Here is a 13,263-nt window from a genome sequence, read left to right as displayed (position 1 = left end):
CAATCCAATGCACTGCCACCTGGGTAACCATGCACACTAACTGCCTTCATAACCAAGGCGATCGAATCTATCGAAACTGGCCCAATGGGGTGCGAGCAGAAGCAGCTTGCCTCTCCAAGTCAGGCCCCAAACCAAGGGACTGATAGCCTCCGCATCTGGGGCTGTAGACACAATCAAGCTCGCACCATCCATAGATTGCAGAACCTGCGCCGCATTCTCTTTGCTGGTATCTATATAGACGGACGCTCCGAGTTCTTTCGCAAGCTCAGCCTTATCACTTCCACTCGAGATGGCGACGACTTTGTAACCCATCTTGTGGGCAAATTGCACAGCCAAGTGGGGCAAACACCGAGTCCTAGCACGGCGACAAGCGCACCCTTCTCAATGTTGAGCTTCCGGATGCCATTGAAAACAGTAACTTCTGCAAGCGGAGCTTTGGTTGAATGATGTTGGATTCATAAAAATCTCGGATTTAGCGACGTATCTCAGAATGTGCCGCTTCGACCGAGTTCTTCTTGACATCTTGACAGAATTCATTTGTGTGACTAAACCGTTTGTAGGTTGGTGGGCTTGGTGCTTTATCTCCGCTACACACAAGGTTGCCAGGCCCCACTAAACTCTTAAATGCAGAAACACCGTGCTGCGTCCCTGTGGAGGTAGAGGTTGCCTGACGAAAGATTTCGGAGTATACCCTGTAATTACCTGTTCATCATTCACTTGTCGGATCTCAAAAAATTAAGTCAAGATACGCTGACTAAATTGGAGCTGCGTTATCGGGTTGGATACTTATTTATACAATGCGCTTTCTCAACTGCGCTGGAAGGAAAGGTAAATGCGCGTGTTTGATCCAAGTTAGCCGCTCTTCCGATATCGCACTAGTCCGCCGCTAGCCCGCTGATCCCGCGCTAGCCCATCGCTAGAGGACTAGCGCAAACACTAACAGCGGTACCATCCATGGATGCTTCCCGTGGCAAGCACATCCATGGATGCTCCGACGCTAGTCCGCTAGTGCCAGTTTAACTTTCGACAACGGGCTCAGATAAAATAGTATAGTGAAGCCATATCCCACTGCAGATATCCGAGTGCTTCCGAAGATGCGCAGTGCAGTGGAGAGGGGCAAGATCCGCGTGATGAGAAGGAGTACGGTACTCTGTAGATACGTGCTATATAAAGTGAGTAGTTGCTCCTAGATCATGGAACTACTCCTTTCAGGAACAGTCAACCAGTTTTGTGAAGGGAAATACAATGTCACAAGTCATCAAGAATGTCGTCGTTGCTGGTGTGAGTTGCTTCTCCTGGCCCTCCTTTCCTTCCTCCCCATGGTTGCTTACCGGTTCTCATTGACGTTGTAGGCTACTGGCACCCTCGGAACCTGGATCGTTAAAGCCCTACTTGAGACGAGGTCTTTCAATGTGACGATCCTCACGCGAAAGATCTCAGCTCAGCCCCCGCTGGCAGGCGTGTCTGTGAAACAAGTCGACTACAGCTCTATCGAGTCCCTCATTGATGCTGTCCGTGGCCAAGACGCTGTTATCGACTCAACCTTCAGTGAGACGGACGCGGAAGGGCCTTGCAACCTCATCGAAGCCTGTATCGCTGCAGGTGTCTACCGTTATATCCCCCCCGAGTTCGGCTCCGACCCGCTCAATCCAGATGTGCAAGCTCTCCCATTCTTCCGACGCAAGGCTACGGCCTTCAAATACCTTTTGGAGAAAGTCAAGGGCACCAATCTCACCTGGACAGCAGTCGCAAGTGGGCCATTCTTTGACCCTCCTCTGAAAGATGGCTCACTAGGAATTGACGTGCGCAAGAAGAAGGCGACGATATTCGGGGACGGTCAACGTGTCTCACCTTGGTCTACCCTGGAGGCGGTCGGCAAGGCCACTGCGCAGGTTCTCCTCAAACCAGCAGAGACGACAAACAGGGTCGCATACATCTCTAACGCCAACCTCTCTCAGGTAGGCATTTTGAAGCTGGCGAAAGAGGAGCGTGGGGAGGAAGGGTGGCAGACCGAGGTGGAAGACATCCAACAATCCTACGATGAAGCCAAAAATAAGCTACAACAAGGCCAAATGGATGCGTCGGTCATCTTTGCGATGCTGAAATACTCCTTGACCTCGGAGGTGTATACATACGCCTGGGAGAAGGATGATAACGCTTTGCTTGAAGTGCAGCAGTTTACAGACGACGATGTCAAATTGATCGTCCGCCAGATTGCCAACAGCGATAACTAGCAAAGTAGTGAAAGAAGAAAACCCTTTTTTTTTCATTTGGAAGAGATACAGGAACGGGTGCCCACGTAACCATCTTATCCCATAGACTATATGCGACGGGGTGCTTGTAATTCAGCGAATCCAAAGAAGAACGAAATCCCAGACGACGATTTTGGAAAAATGTAGTTTTGTGGGGGAAGCAGTTTTCGATTTCTGTCACGGCTCTTGAAGATGACCTGGGCACGAGACACTGACGGGAGTCAGACGTAGCAAAGGAATTCAGGTGTGCGAGAACGGCACTGACCACATGCGACATATACTTGGTGCTACGTCCACAGGTTGCGATTCTGGTCAGTCGTGTTCGAGTATGAGCGCAACGCTTGCAGCAGAAAATCCGGAATGAGATGAGAATTTAGGGGAAACGATGCATCTCAACTGCGATCTCTCGGGAGTTCTCCGTTATCTTCACTGCCCCAGTCAGTGTAGGAGAATCTGATATCAAGTGGATGGCCAAAAAAGCGTAATGAGGAGCTTCGACATCAGGACTGTGAGCAGTGCTGGTTGACGACGTCGATGAAGATAGGTGTAACGTATTCGGGATGAAAGGCATCTTCGAAAGGGGCCGATTTAAGAATCAAGGGGACAGTTGAAGTGTGACAGCAAATCACCAAAGTTGATCGACAATCTAAAACGACAATTGATGGATTCCGCATTTCAAGTGGGACTCGACGTTGACCGAACAATCCCACCGGCCGTGCACAGTTCACTCGAAACCCGCTCTGGAAAAGTTAGTTTGTGAGCATTCTGAAATGGAGGGGCTAGCTGACTTGCGATCATCCATCGGTTGCTCGCTCTTTCTAAAGATTCGGTCAGTGGTTTCAAGACCTCATTGATGTGGTTGAAGTGAATTTGCAACCAGACAGCCACTGATCCGGCCTTCTGCAGTAGAAGAACGGCCGCCAAAGGCATTCTCCTTACGTTGAGAATGTCATCCATAGAGGTAATGTCACGGGTGATATTCAACGCGCTTTCTATGGCTGCTATGGACGACTCCCGGACGGAGTCGAAGTTGCCGGGGAGGCTATCAAGGGACATTAAGCGCTGTTTATGAAGTTCAATGAGAGCCCTACCGCTGTTAGTTTGGAAGACGATATAACTAAGGGATAACTTACAAAAGAAGAATAACGATCGCTCTGTATGATCGCTCCCAATCCTTTCCGGAGGTATTCAAAACGTCCAGCGTATTTTGTCGAATAAGTGAGTCAACTCTCCAGATATTATAGTCTGTCATGCTCATCATGGAAAGCGTATGATTTCCAGTTGACTGTAGGACTTGCTCCAGAAAATAAACAGCTTGGATCTGCTGAGCGAAACCGGTAAAACTTCCCTCCATCGCGCCGGACAGCGGCCTAGTTTTCAAATCCCAGGGACCAACCCCAGTATGATTGCTCCACAGCTCATCGTCGACGGGAAGTTCATCCCTATTCAGAGCACTTTGAACGAGGAACTTTCGTCCAGAAATCTCATGAAAGTGATAGAAGAGTCTGTCGAGCAAGTAAACCGACCACCACACGCGCTTCCTCTCTTCGTCAAAAACAGTTGAACTGTGGAGTTGGCGATGCAACCCCATGGCGAATCCCAAGCGAGCACAAGAAGATAGTGTTATGTATGAATGAGAGTGAAATCCACTTCCTTGCTCATAGATGGCGAGAAGCAGTCCTGATTGGATAGTGGCTAAATGATCTCGCCGATATGTATGTAGGATCGAGAAACAGGACTTGCACACCTCATACAAAGGCATGCCTTCTGTAGGCTGAAGTTGTGGGGAATACGGTGGATTCACCAGCAAAATATGGAGAACTAGGCAAGCGAGCTCGGCACTGGGTTCATCTCGCAGTGATGTAGCTCTCAGTAGCAAGAAGATGGGGTGGATAAAAGGCAGCCATGGGTGCATGCATTGTTTATAGCAGTCCACAACATTTTCTAATTCAAGATTCGACCTTGACAAGATGATAAACAAGCAGGAAGTCAGACAAGAGTCGATTTCCTTCTTCGCACAGGTTCCCGTGAAGATTTGATCAAGGTAATACTGTGGTTCGTGGATATGTGAGCGCCAACCATCTTGTTGGTGAGGGCCAGTGACAGTGTGCGAAGAGTATGGGCTAGAATTGTCTAGCGTAGCACCGGATGTGTACTGACATGGAACGTTATTGCTTCGCTGATTTAGTCAATTGACCCGAAGAAGGCTGGGTCCACTATTCACCTGGCACAACGGCTGCAGACCGGTATTTGCCGGTCACATTTTCGTTTCTGAGAATAACATAACAAGCAGGCATTTGGAGCAGCGCTGCCTGATTGCATAGTGGAAAATATCGGTCTTGAATGGCTCGTGGCTTAGGGGGCATGGACCAGCTTCGGTAAATGTGATGTCGCAGCGGAAAGACTAGACTCCGTTACCCGTATTTGGGAGTTCAACCTAAAGCGGTGAGAGTAAAACTGGCAAAACTGCGCTGTTATTCCGCTAGTCCGCTGGTGGCGGACTAACTTCCCCCAGATAGATCTATGTATCTTGACAGAAATCTGGCAGTACGACAACGTATGGACAAAATCAGATATATTGAAATCTCTAACTAACAAAAATGACAAAACCCGCATTTTCAACGAGGACATCGATGACTAACTGTAGTATGCACCCGTGGACTTTTGTATGGTATGGTTGGTACCAGTTGTCACATGATTTTCCGGGTATTAATTAGACTTCCGGAAAGCCCATCAATGGGCCCGGACCCTAGGCCTAAAGCCCAACCCGCAGTGGGATATGGGCCTAACCTTTAAAGCCCAACCCAGCCCACAGCCCATTAATGGGGCCCCTATTAAAGCCTATCTCGGCGCTGACAAATCGGCCTCTATAATCGCTATATTACGACCTTCTACCGGTCGTATAAAGTTCAAATTTGGGATCTAGGTTTATAGTAGCTACATAAGTATATATATTGATTTTAAACAAAATCCGACATGCGGAAGTCGAGATATTATAGAAAATGTAAAAATTGATATTTTAATGTTAGATATATATTTAGGATTTATATAGGAGTACTGCCACTTTCTAGTAAACCTACATAATTTTTAAATTATCTAAATTTACGTAGTTTTTCGCGCTTTAAAACGTAATATAGAGATATAACTAGTAACTGATTCTAAATCATTTAAATTAATACAATATTACCTTAGGTATAATAGTGAGAAACGGTGCTAAACAGAGGGTAATTAAAAAAACCCAAAAAAGGGGTTCAACTTTACTTGGCATCTCGATTTCTCGGCATATTTGCATTGTTTAGGGCCCATTAGGCCCCCATCAAAGCCTAGTGGGCTTTACCTTAGGCCCATAGCCCATCGATGGGCCTAAGGACCGGGCCCAAAACCCGGCCCATTTACGGGTTGGGCCGGGTTGGGCTTTGGGCTTTATGGGCCGTGCGGAAGTCTAGTATTAATACCCTGTTTCCACCATGTATTCAATCTTAGCATTCGACATATCTCTCTCCCTTCTTCTATCGTCATCTATCAGAGATCCTTTCTCCCTTGGTTTTGCTATTCAATACAAATTATGACGGGCTCTAAGTCACCTCCCAAGTACCGCTTTTCCAACAGCGCCAAATAGTCCAACGGTGACAAGCACGTGATAGAAGACCACCCATAAGCCGGCGAAAATATACTTGGGCGCCAAGGCTGTCCAAATCATGAGTGTATCCCGAAGTACAACACATGCAACCATGACAGCAGCAAGACTGATGGAAGTAAACAGTGTCTGACCAGCCAAATAAGCCATCAATTTTGAACTGGTTTTTGCGACGCTCCTTTTGTCTCCCTGATCGCTTTTCTTCGGAGATAGAACTTGGAATGGTCTGTCGTGAATGGTGACCTCTAACAGCCTCATTCCCGCCCAGGCCCACCAGATAGGACCTGCCCAATTAGCGAAAAGCGTCTGCAGCACGACCGCAATCGAGTTGTAAGATGTGACACCATTGTAGCCATTTGTCAAATCAACCGAAGCGATGGTGTTGCTACCACCAAAGGCAAAGAAGGAGCTTTGAGACATGATGATAGTGGACAATGCAGTTTCCAAGACAGGATAAGTTGAGTGCGCTGAAACTGCGAAGGAAAATTAGAGAATGAATCGTTGGACTAGAAAGGTGGTACCGACTCAACCATTCCAGCTGCCATTGGAAAATCAGAAACAAAGGAATGTTCCTAGGTCTGGACTGCGTCATGAGATAAAGGGCGAGAATATGATGAATTCCGGCAAGATCTGTACGAAATGAGCACGAGAAAACAAAGTGACCACAACAGCCTCTACCTTTTGTTCGGTTGTAGTTGCCCTTTCGAGCAAGCAAGTAAACCAGAGTGGCGGCCAATAATGAGAAAATCACTTTGGCAATAGAGTTCAAATTGACCTGTGCTAGCCAGGAAAGCACCCTCGGAGAGGTGAATGTAACTAGATCAGGGGTGTTGAGAGCAGCAGACCCAAACTTGAGCAAGAGTGGTAGGACTCCGAGAGTTGTAGCCAATATTTTGGAAATGATGGTGAGGCCACCTGCACTTCCCACCGATTCATCCAGCCGAACGGCAGTCGATATATAAGCATAGCTCAACATTATCCAGAGGATCAGGGGGTACCGGGAAAGGAACGTCTGAAATATTTCGGGCAGCATATCAGTTGCATCTCCACTTTGCGTCCAGGACAACCCCAAAAATTGCACCAGGACTGGGAGAGCACGACTGAAAGGACTGCAGTCCTCGTACTTAAAGTAGCCAAGATAGCCAAACCAGATCAGAGAGACCGGGTACCAGAAATTATGTTCTTGCTTCACATATTTCTCGGAAAGCATAACTCCCGTGTAGACTGCGGCGAATACCACCGACACAATCAGATGTTTGACTTCGAGGTGCCCATTGGAGAGGCCTTGGAGGCATAAGATGCTAGCGCCGACTGCGCTCAAGAGGCCTGCGGAGAGCAGACGGAAGTTCAGACTCCCAGCTGCCATGCCCAATGAGTTCTGCATTTGATTACACCACTGGACAGAATCAGTGCTTCAGTCATATGGATGGTGGATGGTGGGGATCAAGCAGGTTTACCTGGTATAATTCCGATAAGGCTTCCGCTGAGCTCGGATCCGAAACAATTCGATCTTCAATTCTTTGAAGAGCGATATGACGCGGGTGATCGACATGATATCCCCTAACATTCAGTAGTTGATGAGCGTTCTCCAATAATAACCGTACACGATCAGACGGATCTTTCCAAAGGGAGAGGAGTTGCGGCATGAACACCCCCACGCTCTTGCTAGGGATTCGGAAACCGAGCAGACCGGCCAGCGTCGGGACGATATCAGGTTGTTTTATGATAGAGTAAAAGTCAAATGCAGTGCCATGAGGGGTAGTTGGAGCTTTTCTGTCATTAGGGAGCGATTTCAAATTAGGAGAAATCAGGAGCATCCCCGGGGATACTTCACCCGCGGATGATCCACCATGATTCCCTTGTTGGTTCATGCCATGGTCACCAGCTACGACGAAGAGGGTCGAACTGAGATGAGGCTGGGATTCGATGGCTGTATATATCTCATGGATAATAGTGTCCATCTCTTGTTGCTTTGGAAGCATATAGGGACTACTATGAGTGAGTAACCAGCGACATGAACGTCGGAAATCTTTGCTTAGACCTACCTTTCTGGTCCTCCGGTATGGCCGACATGGTCCATTCCTGGGAAGTGAAAGACCAGTGCGGACCAGTCTTCACGAGTTAATTGTGGAGAGACATGAATCGTGACATTATTGTCGACTTCAGTAAAGTCCGGGACAAAAAATGCGTCAACACCCTCGCTCCGGTCAAAAACGTCCGGGTACAGCTGCAACCACGTGTTTTCGCCGTAGAATATTATCTTTCCACGAAAGGTGGCTTTAAGCCTTGAAAGCCAGGTGTCTTCACTAGAAAGATCAGATGCATCATCATTGTCGGCAATATTGAGCGCGACATCTAGAAAAGATGGGTTTGACCCAATTGTCATTGCTTTGATGCACGAGATAGTAAGACTCGGAGGGCTTGCATGCGCCGTAAATGGAATGGCCGAGCCCGACCTGATCAGACTGAAAATATTTAGTAAATGTACGTCGCACCAGCGGAGTGACATACATACCTTTGGGTAAACTCGAAACCGGATTGATTGGAGTATACAAAGTCGCTGAACGGTTAGCCATACCCGTACATAGTACATGTCGAGGACGACATACCTTCGAAGAGCATCAATCACCATGAACACCACCTTATCAAAGGGTGGTGGTGCCTTCTCCTTGTACGCATATGGTGTGATAGTCCCAGGTGGCTCAGACGAGAAAAGCCCACTACCAAAGAGGATCACGGCAATAGGAAGAAGAATGTTGGCTAGCAACAGCGAAATGTGTCTGACCCCCATTTTGCTCGACAATCAATACAGAGTCAGGGCCGGCTATCTTCTTCTAATTATACTATAAAGAAAGAACTAGTAAGCAACTATACATTATTTGAAAATTTCTAGCCTGATTACAACGATCTCGTATTTCATACAACTCGGAAATATAGTAGCATTGAGGCACCATGTGGCCCCCATTCTACACAAATGCAGGAGCCTTATGCATGTCAGATTTGGGGCTCGCAGGATCGCGCTAGTATGCAGTATATGCAGTCATAGCCAAGGATTACTATGTACTGAGCACGCGACACCTTAAGTTATCTCATGCTGTTTACGGATATGATCTACTCTGCTATCAAAGGGGGCAGTGATACCAAGAAACAGTAGGCTCAGCCCGAGCACCTAGAATTCAAGCCACGAAGCTCCGAGTGGATCAGCACCTGGGCAAATATATAAAGCTGACTAACGCCATACTTGAACATCATCTCTCTCTATAGTCCCAAGAACGAATCAGCACAGCCTGCCGCAAACATGAATTCACTCAAGAGCTTCTGGACTCAATACTTCCCGCCTTCGCCAGCGTTTACCGAATCACAAGTTGGCCCCCAACTACTCCGCGTCTTCATCGTCACCGGAGGAAACTCAGGGCTAGGCCTGGAACTAGTCAAACAGCTTTACCCAACGGGTGCAACAATCTATCTAGCCTGTCGCTCCAAGGAACGCGCCGAGACAGCGATGCAGGAAGTCATTGATTCCTTCAAGGAATCTGACATCAGCACACCGTCCAAACTAAAATTTCTGTATCTGGACTTGAATGATTTATCGTCCATTGCCGAATCAGCCGCTACTTTTTGCGAAAATGAGTCGAGGCTGGATATCCTGTGGAATAATGCAGGGATTGGCGGGAGTCCCGTTGGGACTACAACCCGGCAAGGCATTGAGGGACATATCGGGGTAAACTGTGTTGGCCCCCTGATGTTCACCCAGGCCCTTCTGCCAATGCTCCGCAATGCAGCTCACGACAGCTCCACCGGGCGTGTGCGTATCGTTTGGACTGCCAGTTTGAGTATCGAGTCGCACGCTCCTGTTGGGGGAATTGAGGCGGATCGAGTGGATTGCGGGATCACGCAAGATCCTCCCAGCGACTACGCTCAATCAAAGGTGGGGAACTGGTGGTTGGCGGTTGAAGGTGCGAGACAGTATGCGGAGTACGGAATTGTGAGTGTTGCGCAAAACCCGGGACAGCTCGATACAGATGTGTGGAAGCATCAGCCGTGGTGGATCATGATGCTGGTGAGGCCCACTTTGCATGAAAAGAGATTCGGTGCCTATACAATGTTGTATGCAGGGTTCTCCAAGGATCTGTTGGTTGGAGATACACGATACGTAATTCCATGGGGCCGAGTGAGAGATTGGAAGGAGTGTCCGCGGAGGGACATTGTAGCGGCTATGGAGGATAATGGTCCTAAATGGTTCTGGGATTGGTGCGAAGATCATTATAGACACTTCATCTAGATACTATTCGCTCGCAATCCGAGACACTTTAATCCTTCAATGTTCATCGTTATCCCGTAAACCGAGCACTGGTGCCTTATGCTCCGTGTCAAGATGATGGCCCTCAACAAATACCCCTGCTACTAGCCCCACAGCTGCAAATGCAACATACTGCACGTACTAGTTAGCATTACGTTCTTCCTGATATGAAATGAGGCTTACCATAATCCAGACCGTTTTCAATGACTCGTAAATGGCCTGTCGTGCCACGAGCTTTTGATCCAGGGGGAGTGTACCGATGATCTCGATATTGGCCATTGCGCCCCCAGAGACTTGACTTGCTAGTTGCTCGCCCAGAGCGGAAACCAATTGGGGTCCTTTTCTTGCCATCTGATTCTGGAACACGACAGTTCCGATGACGACCGAGATCGCGGTGGACAAGGTCCGTACGAATCCAATGGTCGCAGTGGCAGTTGCTGTATTTTCCGCCCCCACAATTGCTTGAAGAGCCAACAGTGGGCCCTCAAAATTCAAGCCGATGCCGATTCCGGCAATGACCTGGAAACCCATGATTTTACCCCAGTTGGCGGTAGCCTCGAGATTAATCAGCAAACCTACCCCCAACGTCATAGTGGCTAGCCCCAACCACATCGCTGGGACATAGACTCCGGTCCTTTGGATGAAGAGTCCAGTCAATGCAGCTGAGACGGTGAGAGCTAGGACAAACGGAAGAATGTAAACCCCGGACATAATCGGACTAGAGCCGAGGACCGCTTGGAAGTATAGGGGGAGATAATAGGCTTCGCCCATAAAGATGTAGCCATGGCAGAAGCAGACCAGGAAGGAAGCGATGCCGGAGCGATGATGAAACAGGACTAGAGGAATGACGGGGTACTTCACCAGTTTCCATTCGTTGACAACGAACAGACCCAGGACCACACCGGCAAAGACGATGAGACATATTACCGTGGCGGAGTTCCAAGGATGCGTGACACCCCCAAAATCGAGACCCAACAAGAGCATAATGGTGCTACCGATGACGAATAAACATCCCGTCCAGTCGACAGCTTTCAGGCCACTCCATATCGGGGTATCGGGTGTCTCAAGCTTGAGAGTAAACCATAATAACAAGAACACTAGTCCAGTGATTGGGAGATTGATCCAAAAACACCAGCGCCAACTAGAAGAAGTCAGCGATATGCAATGCAACATGTAAGATATAAGTGGATACCATAACAAAACGTTGGCCCCCTGTTTTTGGGCAAGAAAACAGCAAAACAACCTTGGAAAGTGCATATGTATGTACTTTGGAACTGTGGATCTCCAGGGGTAGGAAATGAACAGGAAAGTATTGTGCGCACACACCTTGCTTTTTCAGTAAACACCCCACCGAGGACTGGACCTACTCCACTGGCAAGGGCCCATACGACAGAAATGAGGCCAAAATATAGACCGCGATCTCTGAGAGAGAACAAATCACTGACACAAATATTCACGAGGGTGATCAGCCCAGCCGCTCCTAGCCCCTGCACGGCCCGACCAAACAGGAATAGTGCGATCGTATTGCCGGCTGCGCAGATCAAACTCCCGCCGAAAAAAATTACCGTCGCAACTAGAAGCAACGGTTTTCGGCCCCATATATCCGAAAGTTTACCCCAGGCGGGTACGGTGGCCGTGTTGGCCAGAATGTAGGAACTGCCAATCCATGTGTAGGCGGAACTAGACTCAAAATGTGCGGAGATCGACGGCAAGGCTGTCGTTATAATCGTGACGTCAAGCGCAGCCACAAATACTCCTGCGCATAAAGCAGTGAGAATGGTGAACGTTTGCAAAAACGATCGATCTAAGGTCGGGCTTGGGGAGCTCGGGCTTGAGTCTTGGTGAGATGGGACCGGCTCCATTGTTCATGGATTTCAAGATTTTTCGGAAAATTAGGAGAATTATCAAGTGAGAAACAATGTAGAATAAATATACAGAATACTGTGAATATAATGAAGAATGTTCCGAGGTTGGAAGATTGACTCTTACTCCGTATACCCGTATACTCTCGTATATCGTATATCGTTTATCGTTTATCGCTCGGATGTCCGTGGATAGTACAAGTCACATGGGCCAATCGGATTGATTTCTCCTCAACCTCCACTTTGACTAGCCTACAACCCCCTGGATGAACAACAACTTCCGCTTCATCAAATCCGGCAAATGCTCCCCCTCAAGAACATCCATGTGGCCTATTCCATGTTCCACGTGGATTTGGTTCCTGGTTCCCGGGAGACTCTCGAACGTCTCCTGTTGTCCTGCAGCAGGGATGAGCTGATCCAACGCCGGGACCACAAACATCACCGGCACAGCCAGATGCCTGTAAATCGGAGCTGGACTCCACATTAGGAGCTTGCGATAAGACTGGATGGTCGTACTATTGACATGATTGGCAGCCAATGCTTGGCGAGTGGGGATATTATCATCCTGTGCGCTGACGATGCGCAGAGCGGCGTCCTTGTCAATGCCCAGATTGAACCCAGCCGGATTCTCGCCCGCTCTGTTGAGCATCGGGAGATAGAACGGAGTGTTCCCCTTTAGTTGGGACTCCCGATCTTTCGCAATCTTGCCAAGTACGCTGGGTATCTTGGCCTGTGCGAAAGAATACTCCGAAGCTGGACAGACGGCGACGACGAAGCGGGCGCGTGGGTCAACTGCTGCACAGGCTAGTGCCACAGCCCCAGAAAGAGACATGCCCCAAATCCCCATGCGGGCCTGATCCACCATGGGATGAGCAGCCAGAAAGCTCAGCGCATCCGAATAGTCGTCTATCTGCGTGAAGGGGTCGATGTTGTTGCGCGGCTCGCCATCGCTAAGCCCAGTGGTTCGTGGGTCATACATGAGCACTGTGATTCCGGACTGCTGAAAGGCTAGAGCCACGTTAGGCAAGCCCACCATCTCTTTCACACCATTGAACTACTCGAAATTAGCTAAGAATGTCAGACGGGGTGATGTAGCGCTTACCCCGGGACTCATAACAATACCAGGTCCTCGATTCGAGGCGATATACATTCGACCTCGAAGAGTGAGACCATCGATAGTCTTGAAATCGACATCTTGTTGAGACATGGTGA

At 48.6% G+C, this 13,263-nt stretch overlaps 7 protein-coding genes across 7 annotated transcripts; 2 read left to right on the top strand and 5 right to left on the bottom strand.

Moving 5' to 3' along the window:
* Nucleotides 1–36: 36 nt before the first annotated feature.
* On the bottom strand, nt 37–312 carry N7471_012900 (uncharacterized protein; the record flags this gene model as incomplete). The annotated part of the gene is made up of 1 exon (XM_057285619.1): nt 37–312. One exon carries the CDS (start codon nt 310–312, stop codon nt 37–39), a length of 276 nt encoding a protein of 91 aa, XP_057131885.1.
* Nucleotides 313–1,245: 933 nt separating this feature from the next.
* Nucleotides 1,246–2,234, top strand: N7471_012899 (aromatic alcohol reductase; the record flags this gene model as incomplete). The annotated part of the gene is made up of 2 exons (XM_057285618.1): nt 1,246–1,281; nt 1,353–2,234. 2 exons carry the CDS (start codon nt 1,246–1,248, stop codon nt 2,232–2,234), a joined length of 918 nt encoding a protein of 305 aa, XP_057131884.1.
* A 693-nt stretch (nt 2,235–2,927) lies between these two features.
* N7471_012898 (fungal specific transcription factor domain-containing protein) lies at nt 2,928–3,843 on the bottom strand (the record flags this gene model as incomplete). Its single annotated transcript, XM_057285617.1, has 3 exons — nt 2,928–2,992; nt 3,041–3,339; nt 3,386–3,843. 3 exons carry the CDS (start codon nt 3,841–3,843, stop codon nt 2,928–2,930), a joined length of 822 nt encoding a protein of 273 aa, XP_057131883.1.
* Nucleotides 3,844–5,832: 1,989 nt separating this feature from the next.
* Nucleotides 5,833–8,680, bottom strand: N7471_012897 (uncharacterized protein; the record flags this gene model as incomplete). Its single annotated transcript, XM_057285616.1, has 6 exons — nt 5,833–6,362; nt 6,415–7,285; nt 7,347–7,881; nt 7,935–8,354; nt 8,405–8,449; nt 8,499–8,680. 6 exons carry the CDS (start codon nt 8,678–8,680, stop codon nt 5,833–5,835), a joined length of 2,583 nt encoding a protein of 860 aa, XP_057131882.1.
* Nucleotides 8,681–9,187: 507 nt separating this feature from the next.
* On the top strand, nt 9,188–10,171 carry N7471_012896 (uncharacterized protein; the record flags this gene model as incomplete). Its single annotated transcript, XM_057285615.1, has 1 exon — nt 9,188–10,171. The coding sequence occupies one exon, from the start codon at nt 9,188–9,190 to the stop codon at nt 10,169–10,171; it is 984 nt and encodes a 327-aa protein (XP_057131881.1).
* Nucleotides 10,172–10,207: 36 nt separating this feature from the next.
* N7471_012895 (MDR family MFS transporter) lies at nt 10,208–12,051 on the bottom strand (the record flags this gene model as incomplete). Its single annotated transcript, XM_057285614.1, has 3 exons — nt 10,208–10,321; nt 10,373–11,330; nt 11,516–12,051. The coding sequence occupies 3 exons, from the start codon at nt 12,049–12,051 to the stop codon at nt 10,208–10,210; spliced, it is 1,608 nt and encodes a 535-aa protein (XP_057131880.1).
* Nucleotides 12,052–12,298: 247 nt separating this feature from the next.
* Nucleotides 12,299–13,258, bottom strand: N7471_012894 (alpha/beta hydrolase; the record flags this gene model as incomplete). Its single annotated transcript, XM_057285613.1, has 2 exons — nt 12,299–13,105; nt 13,154–13,258. 2 exons carry the CDS (start codon nt 13,256–13,258, stop codon nt 12,299–12,301), a joined length of 912 nt encoding a protein of 303 aa, XP_057131879.1.
* Nucleotides 13,259–13,263: the final 5 nt, after the last annotated feature.

This window comes from Penicillium samsonianum (genome assembly GCF_028829775.1).
Source record: "Penicillium samsonianum strain IBT 33392 chromosome Unknown utg000007l_segment0_segment0, whole genome shotgun sequence".
NCBI classification, from domain to species: domain Eukaryota; kingdom Fungi; phylum Ascomycota; class Eurotiomycetes; order Eurotiales; family Aspergillaceae; genus Penicillium; species Penicillium samsonianum.
Note: the sequence above shows the minus strand (reverse complement) of the source record. Positions and strands in the feature narration are given on the sequence as shown.